The 14976-nt window shown below is 34.6% G+C and overlaps 2 protein-coding genes across 3 annotated transcripts in view; one reads left to right on the top strand and one right to left on the bottom strand.

Annotated features, from left to right (window-relative positions):
* The first annotated feature begins 3979 nt into the window (after positions 1-3979).
* On the top strand, positions 3980-6180 carry tnfb (tumor necrosis factor b (TNF superfamily, member 2)). Its single transcript, XM_016507701.1, has 4 exons — positions 3980-4184; positions 4296-4356; positions 4926-4985; positions 5516-6180. The coding sequence occupies exons 1-4, from the start codon at positions 4008-4010 to the stop codon at positions 5941-5943; spliced, it is 726 nt and encodes a 241-aa protein (XP_016363187.1). The 5' UTR covers positions 3980-4007; the 3' UTR covers positions 5944-6180.
* Positions 6181-11378: 5198 nt separating this feature from the next.
* gabbr1a (gamma-aminobutyric acid (GABA) B receptor, 1a) overlaps positions 11379-14976 on the bottom strand; it is a 54253-nt gene continuing 50655 nt past the window's right edge. Inside the window, exons 24-25 of one of the 2 annotated variants that reach the window (XM_016507756.1) lie at positions 12163-12324; positions 11379-11823 (exon numbers count right to left, since the gene is read on the bottom strand). In XM_016507756.1, the coding sequence (XP_016363242.1) occupies positions 11563-11823; positions 12163-12324 (423 nt within the window). In that variant the 3' untranslated portion in view covers positions 11379-11562. The remainder of the gene's footprint in view (positions 11824-12162; positions 12325-14976) is intronic. The other variant, XM_016507757.1, reaches the window with a different exon arrangement.

Here is a 14976-nt window from a genome sequence, read left to right as displayed (position 1 = left end):
GTGTTTTGAAGATGAATGAAAGATGGGTTTGGAACTAAATGAGGGGGTAAATATTACAATTTTCATTTTTAGTTAGCTTCACGAGACTTAAAATACAGCACACAAGTTTTACAATACCTTTTATGGTGTTTTTAGTCATTTTTCGAACTTGACAGTGTTCATTACCATTCAGAGAAGTATCAAGATTCATCCTACCATCTCCTTTTATGGTCCACAAAAGAAAGTAAGTAAGTATGACAGATTTGCTTTTTCAAGTACGCTATTATCTAACATTATCTAGTGGTCATTTCTCCACTGATGTCATTTACATGATAACACCTAGTTCAGCAGAAAACTCCAGAAGTGCTGTTTGTTGCTATTGCTGTACATTGATGCTAAAGATAATGTCAACAGTATTTAACGTTTATGCAGGGACAGTCTTTCGGAGCCTACATACAGACCCAAATCACCGCGCACAAATGTCATGTCACCACACAACTACAGAACAGGACCTGATAAATATCACTTCATGTTGACACACTATGCATCATTACAACAGAAACCACAAACAAGGCCCGAGGAGTCAGATCCTCAACGAAATCGAGGAAGACATAATGAGCAAAGAGTTTCCATTGCATTTCCTTAATTAGGCAACAACAGAATGAGGAATTACTACATGGAAGAGTGGGTGAGCCCCATGGTGCAATCCTTTGAGCAATCCTCCCATGTTGCACGTGTATACCTGCTATTATTGTTGCAATAATTTCAAAACATGGCAAAAAGCAGCATGAATGGGATGACTCACTCTTATCTAATAAATAATATACTGTGAGTAAGAGAGGAATGAGTTAACACACTTTATTTAGGTTTTGGTTGAAGTTTATGGAAGGGGAAAGCGAGATGAAGTGATATCAGGCTACTGTGACCTCATACTTCATTTCCTTTCTCAGCCATTAGAGAAGAAGGAAATGAGATAGGCCCATAACGGCATTGTCGCACAGACAATTTAAGACAGCAGGACAGCATAAACCACATTAACACCCTATATAATTATAGAATAATTCATTAGAACCACTGATCTATAATAAAGATATAAATTGATATGACTGGAACCAGCACTGCAATAGTTTTTGGTTTAACACATTTAATAATAATAATAATAATAATAATAATAATAATAATAATAAAATGTTGACTAAGAAAAATAAGATCTAATATAAATATATTCATTTTTAGTCTACAGGTCATATTTTCAGTTTTTCATTTCGAAATATTACAGCTGTCAGTTCCACATTCACACAGAAGCAGAATACAGTTGCCAGTATTGTATAAGAATGCTTAACCCTATACCATATCATATTTAATGCACGAGATTCTTAGACCTCTGAATTATGAATACGATCAAAACTTTGCTGAAAAACCTGTTGAACAATCCTCTACATGCCTTCTGCCCTCTGATTAGCAGTCCTTTTTTTAGCAAGTAAAAGACATTTTAGTGTAATTCTAATATTATTGGGAAATGTAGAGTTACAACTATAGGCCTAATATTTGTGCATTTTATGCAATTAGTCTTTTAGTCTTTAAAAACCTCATTGATTTACATCACAAGCAATCAAAATCTTACTTTTTGGTCATTTAACTAACAACATATGCACATAAACAATTTTTGCTGAGTTCGGGCCTCTGAATAAAATGTGTTTCTTTCCTCAAGTAGCCTATATGAGCACCATATTCTCACTATATCATAATAGGTTGCCCGTAAAACAAGATTTATCAAATATGATACAAAACATAAACCATATTTTAGATTTTCTTTTAAATTCGATAAAATATTCAATTTCAAAAACGTTGATTTTTTTCTGGCTGTTATCCGGGCTTTACAGGGTTAATACTGTTATGTTTACACACAGTTCTACACCCATACATTTTCAGAACAAACAACCTACGTGTCTGTTGTGTGTTTTTGTCTAGTTTCGGTAACTTACAGAGACGGACATATATGAATTTTAGATCCAGTCATTGTTTTCCATCGAAGCTGCTCCTGGACGTAGTAGCCTTGTTATTTGCGAGTGACTTAGATCAACTTATGCAACTGTGAGACTTTCCAGTGTTACGGATGTCGCCATCTTTGGTTACAGGTGATTTTCAGGGCAGGCTAGCGCGGGACGAGAAATGAATGACAATGAATATATTTGCTTAGAAAGTAGCAACTCCAATACTGTATGGAAGCCGAGTGTGAACGAGACCGTTTAGGAGTCACATATAAAGTAGCCTAGTTGTCAATCATTAACACTAAATGTACCTGCTGGGAACATCAAGTTGAATAGGCTATATGAAAAGGCAATAGGCTACATAACACAGAAGTATCCTAAACAAAAGAAACAAATTATACTGTGAACAAAATAATTGAATCTGAATTCAAACTGATGAAAATATTCATTTCTATCACTTATTATCATTAAACAAAATGTTTTTGTTAGGCCTGACGCAAACAGTAAAAGTTCAGTGATTAACTTTGTTTCCATTTACTGATATTGTCTAAATTATAGGTCAGTGTTTCAAATTGACACAGGGCTTCCAGCGTCACAACTCAGAAAAGTCGTCTATCATGTAAAATTCTGAGTTTCCCTTTTGTAAATTATGACTTTGCCTGGTCATCCATGCTTGGAACTCACAATTACAACATTTCCGACTCTACTTAAGGTCTCATCTACCCATTATCACATACTACAATGTTTTTTCCAGCTGCACCAGAAATCCAAAAGTAGCACAAATGATCATGATGTTTACTTAGGGAGTAGGCCTACTTAAGAAAAATTAATTTACTTGAAGTACTTTGCGAATTTTATTTGTGCTGTGTTCCCCTTTTTTTCTTGTAGGGAATGTTGTGGCATGCTAAAAAAAAAAAAAAACAAACAATAAAAACAATCTCATATCACATTTCATGGGGTTTTTAAGTAACCACAAACAAAATTCTAATTAGCCCTATTGCAAAATGGTTGCACATGTATTTCTTGGCTCTAATCTTGCATCAGACAGTTTTTATGAATGCTGAAAAAAAATCATAAATCATAAATATGCTTCCACTTCAATAACAAGCAGTAGTAGTAGTAGTAGTTTCTGACATAGAAAGTGAGCGTGAGATCATGTTAGAGAGAGAGAGAGAGAGAGAGAGAGAGAGAGAGAGAGAGAGAGTGAAAAGGAGAGAGAAATCAAAAACAAGACTGAAAAGGCCAAAAGAATTTCAGGGTGTGGAATCTCCCAATAGGAAGTAAGTCAGCTGTGTGTTGTTAGGCAAGTTGGATACGCTGTTATTACATCACCAGTCTGAAACTGAAAGTGCCTGAGGCGTATTAACATCAACCACATGGAGCTGGTTTATCAGGTTTTATTGCGAAATCAGAGAGGAGATTATGAAATTGCTAATTTACTAATCAAATAATGTACTTACATTACATTTTTTAAAACAATTAGGAATGCTTAACATTCTTTAAAAAGCCATTGATGAATGTGCTTAACAGACCACGAGAATTCAATTATGAATACATATATTTAAACATAAATCAAAATTTCATGTCATTTCTAATTTAAAAGTACATTAAGTTAACTAATGATCTGTTGAGCATAATATAAATGCAGTATAAGATGAATTAAACTTATAAAGTGAACCACACAATAAACTAAAGCTTAATTTTAATGTAAACATGTAAGTGTAAAGAGAATGTGTTATACTACTATCTGGCATGCAGAGTGTGAGGGTGTGTATGTGTGAGCGCTGTCTGGAGGTTAGTATGTGTAAGTGTGTGGGTGGAAAGTTGGTGTTGGTGAGAGCTGAGAGGGTGTTCTTTCCCTTTTCAAACCAACCTCTGTTCCTCAAGCTGATTGCACACTGACATCACTGGAGTTTCCCCTATCTTTATATATATATATATATATATATATATATATATATATACACACACTGGTGAGCAGACAACTTCAGTTCAAAAGCTAACTCGAAAAGGAACACATCTCAGAGAACTAACAGCATGAAATACGAAACGACAATAGTAGATCTGAATGCCGGCGCAGGGGGAGTTTATCAGACAACAGTGGCACCCGTACCGGTGAAGTCCTCCAGAAGCTGGATATGGAAGACAGTTGCTGCTATCGCTTTTCTCGCCCTCTGTGCTGTGGCGGCTGTTTTCTTCTCCTGGCATGTAATGGTAAGACTGAAACTTTAGTGTGGGATGATAATATTATTCAAGTACATAACAGTGTGACCTAATTTGAAATGAGCCTTTGATAAACAACATTTGCAATGTCTTTTTTTACAGAAACCGAACCAAAAAGAACTTCGCCCCTTTTTTGCGGAGAAACAAATCAGCACACCATCAGGTAAAAAAAATATTCTAAAAAATAGAATAGATGTTAGCACATTTCAAAGCTAAATTTTTGGTTTTCAACCCAGACTCATGAGAAAACGTAACTATTTTACAAGCTGGCAATTTTGTAGGCTGTACAAATTATTTTTCAAAGATTATAGGAGTATATTTTACAAGAAAACGTCAAAATTGTATGTTCAGCTCAGTGTGTTATCTGAAGTTTATGAAGTTTACTTGCAATTTCTGAGTGAAAATATTTTATATACCAAATTTTTTTTCAATGTGATTTGTATGTAAATGTACGATTTTTAGAAAAATATGCATAAAGGTCTACTCCTAACCCTAAAACATAGGGGTCAAAGGGGAGTAAGCCGATTTTACGAAAATGTTTAATTTAAACTGTACCAATTTATACAAATTAGCCACCAATTCACCAAAATGTAAAACAGTTATGAACATGAGAGTGTTTGGTTTTTAAATCAAACTCTTGCTTTTCTAGTTTCTAAACATTATTTTACACATTAATGGGCAACTGATGTTAGACACAAACTGTGAAACTGACCCCAATCCTCTTTTCCACAGAGCAAGGAAGAATGCTGAAGCAGATCGCTGAGAGAACAAAAGCAGCCATTCATTTACATGGTGAGTCTCAGACTGCATCTTTGACTTTTCTCTGTGCACCGGGTTCATATACGTCATAGGTTATCTCATTTCAAGAGACTGAGTTTAGTATTCTTAGCCAAGTTCATCTTATCAGATTCTCAAAAATCTGAGATTCATAAAAGGCGCTTGTTGGCGCAGAGCTGCTCAATGGCCTGAATTTGCAACAAGCCCGAGTTTAAACATTAACTAATGTGGATTTCCTAGTGTAGTAAGACGTAATTCAAATACAGTAGTATATTTGGCTCTCTGTGGGCGGCAAGAGTTGAGGACACTCCAGTAAACTTATTTTATCACATGTTCTACTGAAGATAAAGACTGTGATCTTTAACCCAAGAACCCAAATTGGAAACAGGCCCATATCTACTATTTTATGACCTCCAGTTTTAGGATTATATGTATTCAATGCAGTTAGATTTCATAGGAATGAGTTTGCACTACGTTGTTACCATTCTGACACTTTCGAAGTGCCTGTGGTCATCTTCTCACACATTTATCTTCTGTGTTCGCAGGTGAGCATGACAGCAACCCACAATCGGAGTCTCTTAAGTGGGTCAGCGGCGTGGATCAGTCGTTCGAACAGGGCGGCCTCAAGCTGGCCAACAACAAGATTCACATTCCTGCCGACGGCCTTTACTTTGTATACAGCCAAGTGTCCTATGCCATACAGTGCAATTTGGACGAAGACGATGAAGCTCAGAACTTCCTGAGCCACACCATCTGGCGTTATACGGATGCAGTGGGAGAGTTGAAGGCTCTGCAGAATTCGGCCCACTCCGTATGCCAGTCACAAGAGGATGGGAAGACCACGTACAGCACCATCTACCTGGGTGCCGTCTTTAAGCTCATGGAGGGCGACGAGCTGTCGACCAAAACCATGCGCTTGACCGACGTAGAAGAAGATTATGCCAAAACATTCTTTGGAGTGTTTGCCTTGTAATTTGTTAGCCACATGAGTTGCGTGGCACGATATGAAGACAAGTGTTTTACGTTAAAACTTCCAAAGTATGTTCTCAGGGCATTCGCTTTAAAGTAGTTTGACTAATGCTGAGTCCTTATTGCATTGTAACATAATGTTTTGTTTCTAAAACACATCAGATGCAGTGAGAGCCGTGCGCTGGATACTATGTACTCAGTCATGAGCACTATTCCAAGGGCACTACAACTCGTATAATTATTTTAAGCTAATATGATGTTTATTATCTTACGTGTTTCATTGTAGAAATAGTAAGGAATGTAGATGTTCGAAAGAACAATGGTATTGTGGTATATTGACCTATTTATAACTTTTGAGCGTATTTAATGTATTTTATTTTGTATGTCCTATTTATCTATTTATTAATGATTGTGTATGCTATACTGTATGAAAATGAATGTACCGAAATTGTTTTTGACACTCATCCTGTGATTCTGACATTTTAATGGTGAATAAAAGTGAAGTATTACTGTAATGCACTAGTCTCATTCCTAACAGCATTCAAAAAGCAGCAGCAGTTTGTGACCGGTCATATGAACACACTGGGGGATTTTTGCATTCCAGTGCGTGACTAGTGGTTCTTTATCTTCCTAAAGTCTGACTTCCTTTTATTTGTTAGAAATGAGGTCACGGCTTGTTTCCCTCACGAACGTTTGCTGCTTTCTCCCAGGTGTGATTCGAACAAAAACCCAGGGCTCTGAATGAGCAGAATTCCATCACTCTTTTGGTTACACTTGTGAAGGGTGGAGATTGCACAATTTAGTGCAACAGTGTAACTGTGAATTCCAGGAGGTGCTTTAATCTAAAAGGCCCCCTACTGGACAGATACCAACGTTTTTGTCAGAAACGGCAGAAGCTATTTTTTCAAAATAAAAATTAAACAGGTTAGATGCCCTTACAGTAAAAAAAAATATATATATATAGGGATTGGCATAGTCACAATATTCCATTGAATATCAAAGCCTAAAATTCAAAAAACCCAACAGTGCAAGAAAGCTGCATTTAAATGAGGTGCACCATGTTTATGAGCTTCTTTGTTATCAATTGCATGCATTTCTGATTAACTTCTAACATACAGTATGCAGTGTTTAAATGTTTTACAAAAAGTTATTTAAAAAAATATATACACACACATATATATAAATATATGTGTGTGTGTGTGTGTGTGTATAAAATACAAAATTTATATTTTATACTAGTAAATTGTATTTATATTTGTACCTGTATATAAAAAAAGAAATAAAAATACATATATACTGTATAACATAAATACAAGTATATTTTGTACATATATATTGTATTTACTGTATGTGTGTGTATTATACACACAGTAAGTACAATATATATTTACAAAATATATATTTACAATTTTTGTATTTATAATATAAACAAAAATAAAAAAAGCAGTGTTTAAAGGTTTTACAAAACCGAGTTATTTTTAAAATAATGTGTGTATATATATATATATATATATATATTGAATTACTGAAATAAATGAACTTTTCCACGACGTTCTAATTTATTGAGATGCACCTGTATACAATATTTTGTGTTTTGATGTCCTTTGGGTGGGGGAGGGTTTACATGTCTTGCATCAGATCTAGTGTTGCTTTCTTCAACGAAAATTATGACTAAATATCGTCGTCAACGAACATTTAAAAACTTGACTAGACTAAAAAGAGTATGCACGTGACTAAAACTAATAAAAACTAAAATGACAGTTTCACACAAAGACTAGACTAAAACTAAAATGAAAACAGGCCGCCAAAAACAACACTACTCAGATCTTGAGACTGTTACTCGATCATAAACAATCCAGGCTGCACTCTCAGTGCAAAATAATGAGTTTATTGAATGTTGACATCCAGAAAGTTTGCATATTTAGAGAAACTTTCTAAAGCTTAACATACATAGTTGAAAAATTACAAGGGAATTAATTACATTGTTTTTTGACGCTTGGAAGTATCAAAAGAAATTCCTCGTGGTACAGTGCACACACCTGACAATTAAATAGTTCAAGGAAAATCCATAACTACTGTAACCGCAGAGCCTTTAGAGAAAGAAATGCCTCAGAATAAGAACCATTCCATGTACGTCAGCAGTGACTCCACACAGATGTTTCCAAAGAACCCCTCCCATCCATTCAAAAGGCACTGTTTCAGAAATTACAGATCGTACCTTTACCGTGTGTCAAGTGTTACAGTATAGTCACACACCCTGAGCTACATTACTAGAATGTTGATATATAGAGGGAAAACAATGTGCTATGCCTAGCTGTCCAGTCATCAACTGAATCATTGCTTCTTATATGTTAGTTAGTTTACATGAGTACTTTTTATACAAGAATGAAACATGCAGCAATGCACAACTTAAATTAAAATCCCCAAATATTGTATTATTGTGTAAACAAGTATTACGTGATTGTCTTACCATAAGAAATAAATGTTATACCACTGTAAAATTGCAATAATTCTAAATATACATAGAGAATGTCCACAGGTACAAAAGTTTAAGCATTGACTCTACTTGTTATAATAATAAAAAAAATACAAGAGATGGAGAGTCAATAAAATTTTATAGATCTAGTTTTATGGTTATAGTTTCTATGATTTCTGCCACTATGACAGTGTTTATGAGGTGATATATAATTGGGAAAGTCTCCAGGCATAACAGTCTAAATGTTAAAGAATGGTCATAAATAACATTTTAAAATTTTACAAAAAGTGTGGTATCATTCTTACAATTGTGAAGAGCACTCATTTGTTTACTGTTACTCGAAAGAGGCACAAAATTATTTTTTAACCACCAAAACAAAAAAAACAATAAATTAACTTTAAAAAAAAAAATGTCACTCATAAGAGGCATACAATAATTTTTAAACTTTCAATATATGATACGAAATTAAATAATTAAATAATAAATTACCTCAAATAAATAAATATTGCACGGACAAAGTAATGGTCTTGAATTTGATAAAAACAATCAATAATTTGGACAGAGTGCTCTCCAAAAAATCACTAAATAAAATGCATTAATTAAAAATCGTCTTAAAATGTTGTGTGCTGTGAGATGTGTTTGCTTGATAAATTTGGCCCAAAAGTGCAAAAGCTACAGAAGCTGTTTAAGAGGCCTGTGCTTGTTTTTTACTCAAACTGTGACGTAACACACAAATCACAAACATCACAGATTATTTGACAAACGAATGAGCCTTTAGAGATTCTCATCAGAAGCATCTTGCATCACAACTGTATGATAATAGGAGGACAAAACAAACCGATGCTTGTTTTGTACAGTCCAGACCAAAACAAATTATCCTTTTATTCTTTTCCATTTCACTCCACTTCACTTCTACTACTACGGTTGTAAAAAACAGGAGTCGGAGAGGTTGAGACAAGGACAGAAAAGCCATTAAAGCAGTATACGGCACACGGCCGTAGGGATTAAAGGAGAAAAGGCATATGAGGAAAATAGAGTATCGACCAGACTCGGGTCAAATACCTTTAGGAGTAAGTAAATCACAGGTTCGGCTAAAACCTTGTCTCATTTCCTTTGTGAACTGGATGAGAGAGAGAACAATTCATCTGATACCGTCTGCTGGTGCAATGCAAGGTCTGTCTCATTAAAGTGACAGTCTCGTCAGATGCTAAGCGAAGCACGGAGACACACTCTTCTTCCTTCGCTGTCACTCAACAAAATAATTCAAAGAAATGTTTGAGAGGGTCTGGCTCCAGTACCCACACAATCCTTCCTAAACACCTCTGTCCTAGTGTTTAAAAGACGCTTTATCCGAAGGGATTTACGGAGGTCCAATTGCAAAAACAGTCAGTTCCCCTTGAAGAACTCCGATTTAAGTGCTACGGTGCAAGGGCACAATAATGACAGAGCACAACCCTGATTTAAGCCGCTCTCTAGCATTTGGACAGCAGTCTATCTGGCCTTTACGTTAATACTCTCTTAAAGGGTTAGTTCACCCAAAAATGAAAATTCTGTCATTAATTACTGAACATGGTAGTTACCTTGCTGTCTATGGGAGGGTCAGAGAGCCCTCAGATTTCATCAAAAATATCTTAAATTGTGTTCTGAAGATGAACGAAGGTCTTACGGGTTTGGAACAACACGAGGGTGAGTAATTGATGACAGAATTTTCATTTTTGGGTGAACTAACCCTTTAAAGGAACATTACAGGTTCAGTACAAGTTTAGCTCAATTGACAATATTCACTAGCAAAATTGATCCCCATTTGTCCCTCTTTTTCTTTAAAACAAGGAAGGCTTGGCTTATAGTGAGGCATTTACAATGGAAGTGAATGGGCCTAAACATTTAAAGCAAACATTTGAATTCACAATGAAACAAAAGTATTGGATTATCAAAAACTAAAAAAAATATAGGGTGAAACTTAGTTCTATGAATTGGTTGTTGACTGATTTAACTGAGGTCTAGTTATGACATTTTGATTAAACATTACAAGGTGAAAATTTCCAACGGATTTTTAAATTGAAATTTCCAATTGACTGTTGATTTTAAATTCTCACTGCTTTAAAAGTAAAGTCACATGATATGCATGTTTACATGATTTTAGTATAATAAACTGTTGCTATCATAAAGAAACACCAAAAAATCCTATAAAATGACTATTTAAACAACTTTACAGTTCAAATAATACGCACGTTTTAACAGAATAATTTTTTTAAATGCTTCACGTTTTTGCTTTTAAATTCTCCTTCCATTGTAAATGCCTCAACATAACCTAAAGGACAAGTCGATACGAAATTATTATTTGTGCTATTCAGAAGGTTTGATTAATGCACAAGCACATACTATTTCCTGACATCATTGCTTTCTATTGTCTGAAAGCACCACACTCAATGACTGTGCAACAGAATTTTTGTTTCCTTATACACTAACATTCAAAAGTTTGGGGTAAGTTTTTTTTTTAGAAAGAAATTAATATATTTATTCAACAAGGATGTATTAAATTGATTAAAAGTGACAGTAATATGTTTATAATGTCACAAAAGATCAAATAAAAGCTGTACAGTATCATGGCTTCCACAAAACTAATGAGCAGCACAACTGTTTTCACCACTGATAATAATAATAATAATAATAATAAATATTTCTTGCAAATCAGCATATTAGAATGATTTCTGAAGGATCATGTAACACTGAAGACTGGAGTAATGATGCTGAAAATTCAGCTTTGTATCACAGGAATATTACATTTTACATTTTAAAATATATTAAAATAGAAACAGTTATTTTAAATTGTAATCATATTTCACAATATTACTGTTTTTACTGTCAAATAAATACAGCCTTGGTGAGTGATTTCTTTCAAAAACTTACAAAAAAAATCTTACTGACCCCCCAAACCTTTGAATGGTAGAGTAGTTGGAGCAGAAAGTGGATTACAAAAAAAATATTGTGCTTTTATAACTGAGATAGAGTTATCAAAAGTGAACAATTAGGAAGTCAGGGTCAGGAATCCGAAAGTGGAGGTAAAAACTCATCGACTTCAAAATAAAGTACATAAACTACAGACACAACTTTACATTGCCTTCTTGAGATTCCACCATCCCGGACTCATTTGTACAGCAGGGGCAGACGGCTGCTGTGGCAGTTGTTTCGGCTCAGTTTGCCCTCGCCCTGGTACAGGTTGGAAGAATTGGAGAAGGACGGAGACAGGGACTGTTTGTCTGTTGCGGGGCAGTAGTTGGGGGGTTCGGCCTGAGACGACGGGACGCTGTGGTTCTGGTTCTGATTCTGGACAGACGGGCGTCTGCGAGAGCGCAAGGCCTGGCGTTCTGCAAGCTGACTCCGCAGCTCCGTCACTCTTTCTTCCTTCTGCACAAAAAAAAAAACAGTATTTATATTTATATATCTGCTAAACTTCTCCATTTTTGTTCCACAGAAGAACGTAAGTCACACTGTATGGGACCACATGAGGCTGAGTAAATGATTTTCCATTTTTGGGTGAACTATTCTTTCAACATTTCCTTTAGCATGTCTATTTCCTCATATATAAAGCATATTCTGGCCTTAATGAATGAACAAATCAGAAGGTCAACGACAAGGACAAGTAGGATATAATTTCAATAATTCATTCTATCCTTCTGGGATCCCATTCCATGTGTTCATCTATTAATCTATTATGGTGTTAATTAAGCCACAAGCTGTGTGCACATGAGGAGAAGAGGAAAATGCCTCTTGAATGATCTTCTGGAGTTCCCTGTTCTCGCGCTCCAGCTGTCTTGACTTCTCCTCATCGTTGTTGTTGGACGAGCCGGTTTTCAGCGTGTCCTGCTGCTCCGACTGCCACTCGCCACGAGTGATCAAACGCCGTATCTGCAGAAACGAGCGGTAAAATCTATGAGACGCCGCAGGGAGCGTTCGCTGAATTTATGAAATGTCAGTGAAATCAATAGTTCATATGGGTGATGCTGTGCAGGAGAGGACGGGTAATAAGTAAGGGATCATTTACAGCCAGCCAGTCGCAAAATAAATCACCCTGAAGGGTTTATTCTGCAATAAAGATCTGTTTTTGTACATTATCTAGCTTATTACATGGCTACTTGGCTGATAAATAAATAAATGGACATGAAATACTGATTCAAGATATTATTTAACTATTTTAATAATTATTATAACTAACAAAACTAATTAAAATATTTTTTAATAATTGAAAAATAAAGCTGAAATAAAATTAGATAGAAATATTACATGGAAAGTTTAAATTTAAAAAAATTTATGTTCCTTGGCTACTAACTGAAATAATTTGAGGCATTAAAATGATTAACTGGAAATGAATAAAAACTACAAGTGAAATAAATCTAAATAAATAATAATAAATTAAACCTAAATAGTACTATTTAAAAAACAAAAAAAGATTAAAAAATGACAAAAACACATAAAAAAAACTAAAATTAACATTGAAAACTGAAAATATAAAAATAACAAAACTTAAGATTAAAAAACACAAATAATATTCAATATTTATCAATTATAATTTAAGGGTAAACAATCAAATAGCACTTTAACAGCTAAACCCCTAATAACAATAATATTCACAACAAACATACACTTTAACATTAACTGACATAATACAACCAGTTACCTCAATCAAAATAAGGAAACTGTTCAAACAAATGAACAAAGAAAACAACTAAATTAAATGAAGTAAAGGATCCCCCCCTCAGAGTTTGAACAATGATGGTACAGTCCAATATCCTCTGGCACAGCACAAGTTAGGGAACTGAAGCCCCGCCTCTCCCTTTGTTTGGTGACACATGGTAGGGATGGGCGATACCTCTTATTTTATTTTAGATCCGATACCGATATTTTCAAGCCCAGTATCGTCGATATCAATATCGATACCTCTAAACTAAACTGATCTTTTAAATTATTAAAATAATATAATCAGTAATTATACTCACTTAATATTAGATTTTAAAGCCATGTTTTTTAACATTTCATAGGCCTTTTTTGTTTACACTGTCAGAAATAAAATATGCTATAATTGTATTTAGCCCTTTACTGGGGCAGTAACAGACAGCCTGGTAGTGCCAGCAGCCTAGATATACCCATGTAGCCTCTACCAAACAAAATGAAAGGTAAACAATCAGATAGCACTTTAACAACTAAACCCCAAATAACAAATAATATTCACAACTAAACATACATTTGAACATTAACTAACTTAATACAACCAGTTACCTAAATCAAAATAAGGAAACTGTTCAAACAAATTAACAAAGAAACAACTAAATGAAATGAAGTAAAGGATCCCCCTCAGAGTTTGAACAATGATGGTACAGTCCAATATCCTCTGGCACAGCACAAGTTAGGGAACTGAAGCCCCGCCTCTCCCTTTGTTTGGTGACACATGGTAGGGATGGGCGATACCTCTTATTTTATTTTAGATCCGATACCGATATTTTCAAGCCCAGTATCGTCGATATCAAGCCATGTTTTTTAACATTTCATAGGCCTTTTTTTGTTTACACTGTAATTTTAGCATTTTAGCGCTTTACTGGGGCAGTAATCTTAAAGGTGCAACTATACCCCTAAAAGGGAGCATATTAGTACCATACAAGTGTGCATGCTTTAAAGGTAGATAAGTTACAAATGTGCACCTTTGAGGATACGTCATGAGAAATAAACATGGTGTTACGTAAGTACTAAAATGTATTATTATTATTATTATACCATGGTAAATTTGTGGTTACTGCAGTTTTACTACAAATACTGTGGTAAACTGTGGTTACTGTAATAAAACCATGGTTAATTTTTGTAAAAGGCTGCCAGGCTGTTGTACCCCTAAAGGTGAAACTTTAGCATTTTTTTTTTTCTGACAGATTTATTAACAGCAATTACAGAACATAACACAATCCATTTGAACTTTTAACAACCAGTTTAAATAAATTTACTTGCACAAACTAGCCAATTTAAAATAAATATTACATGTACACAAAAGTTTGGAGTCAGTAAGATTTAGTAATATGTTTTAAGTCTCATGCTCAGCAAGGCTGCACTTCTTTGAAAAAAAAAAAAAAAAAAGCAGCAATATGGTGAAATATAACAATTAAAAATAATAATATTTTATAACAATTAAAAATAATAATATTTTCTATTTTAATATATTTTAAAATGTAATTTAAAATGCATCTGTGATCAAAGCTGAATTTTCAGCATCATTACTCCAGTCTTCAGTGTCACATGATCCTTCAGAAATCATTCTAATATAATTTTTCTGCTCATATTTGTGTGGTAACCATGATGCATTTTTCAGAATTTATTTTATATATAGTAACAATGTTATGTAGGCTAATGTAATGTAATAATGTAGCAATGCTTCTGATGCTTTTGGGAAACGCAGCACTATTCAAACAAGCACTGAGCCATGCGTCAGCAGCGAACGCTGTCTGTGATTGATTTGTTCTGTCTTTCAGCATGTCTTCCGATGAGCAGGAGAAATGGTTCTATCCAACACAATTATTC

Source organism: Sinocyclocheilus anshuiensis, unplaced genomic scaffold, assembly GCF_001515605.1.
Source record: "Sinocyclocheilus anshuiensis isolate Anshui unplaced genomic scaffold, SAMN03320099.WGS_v1.1 scaffold758, whole genome shotgun sequence".
Taxonomy (NCBI): domain Eukaryota; kingdom Metazoa; phylum Chordata; class Actinopteri; order Cypriniformes; family Cyprinidae; genus Sinocyclocheilus; species Sinocyclocheilus anshuiensis.
This window is presented reverse-complemented; position numbering and strand designations above follow the sequence as displayed.

Excerpts from the sequence above, each read along its gene's own strand:
- tnfb (XM_016507701.1), top strand. The coding sequence starts at position 4,008 with ATGAAATACGAAACGACAATAGTAGATCTGAATGCCGGCGCAGGGGGA. Across the intron at positions 4,185-4,295 it reads TCTTCTCCTGGCATGTAATG|AAACCGAACCAAAAAGAACT; the intron begins GTAAGACTGAAA and ends CTTTTTTTACAG. Across the intron at positions 4,986-5,515 it reads AGCAGCCATTCATTTACATG|GTGAGCATGACAGCAACCCA; the intron begins GTGAGTCTCAGA and ends CTGTGTTCGCAG.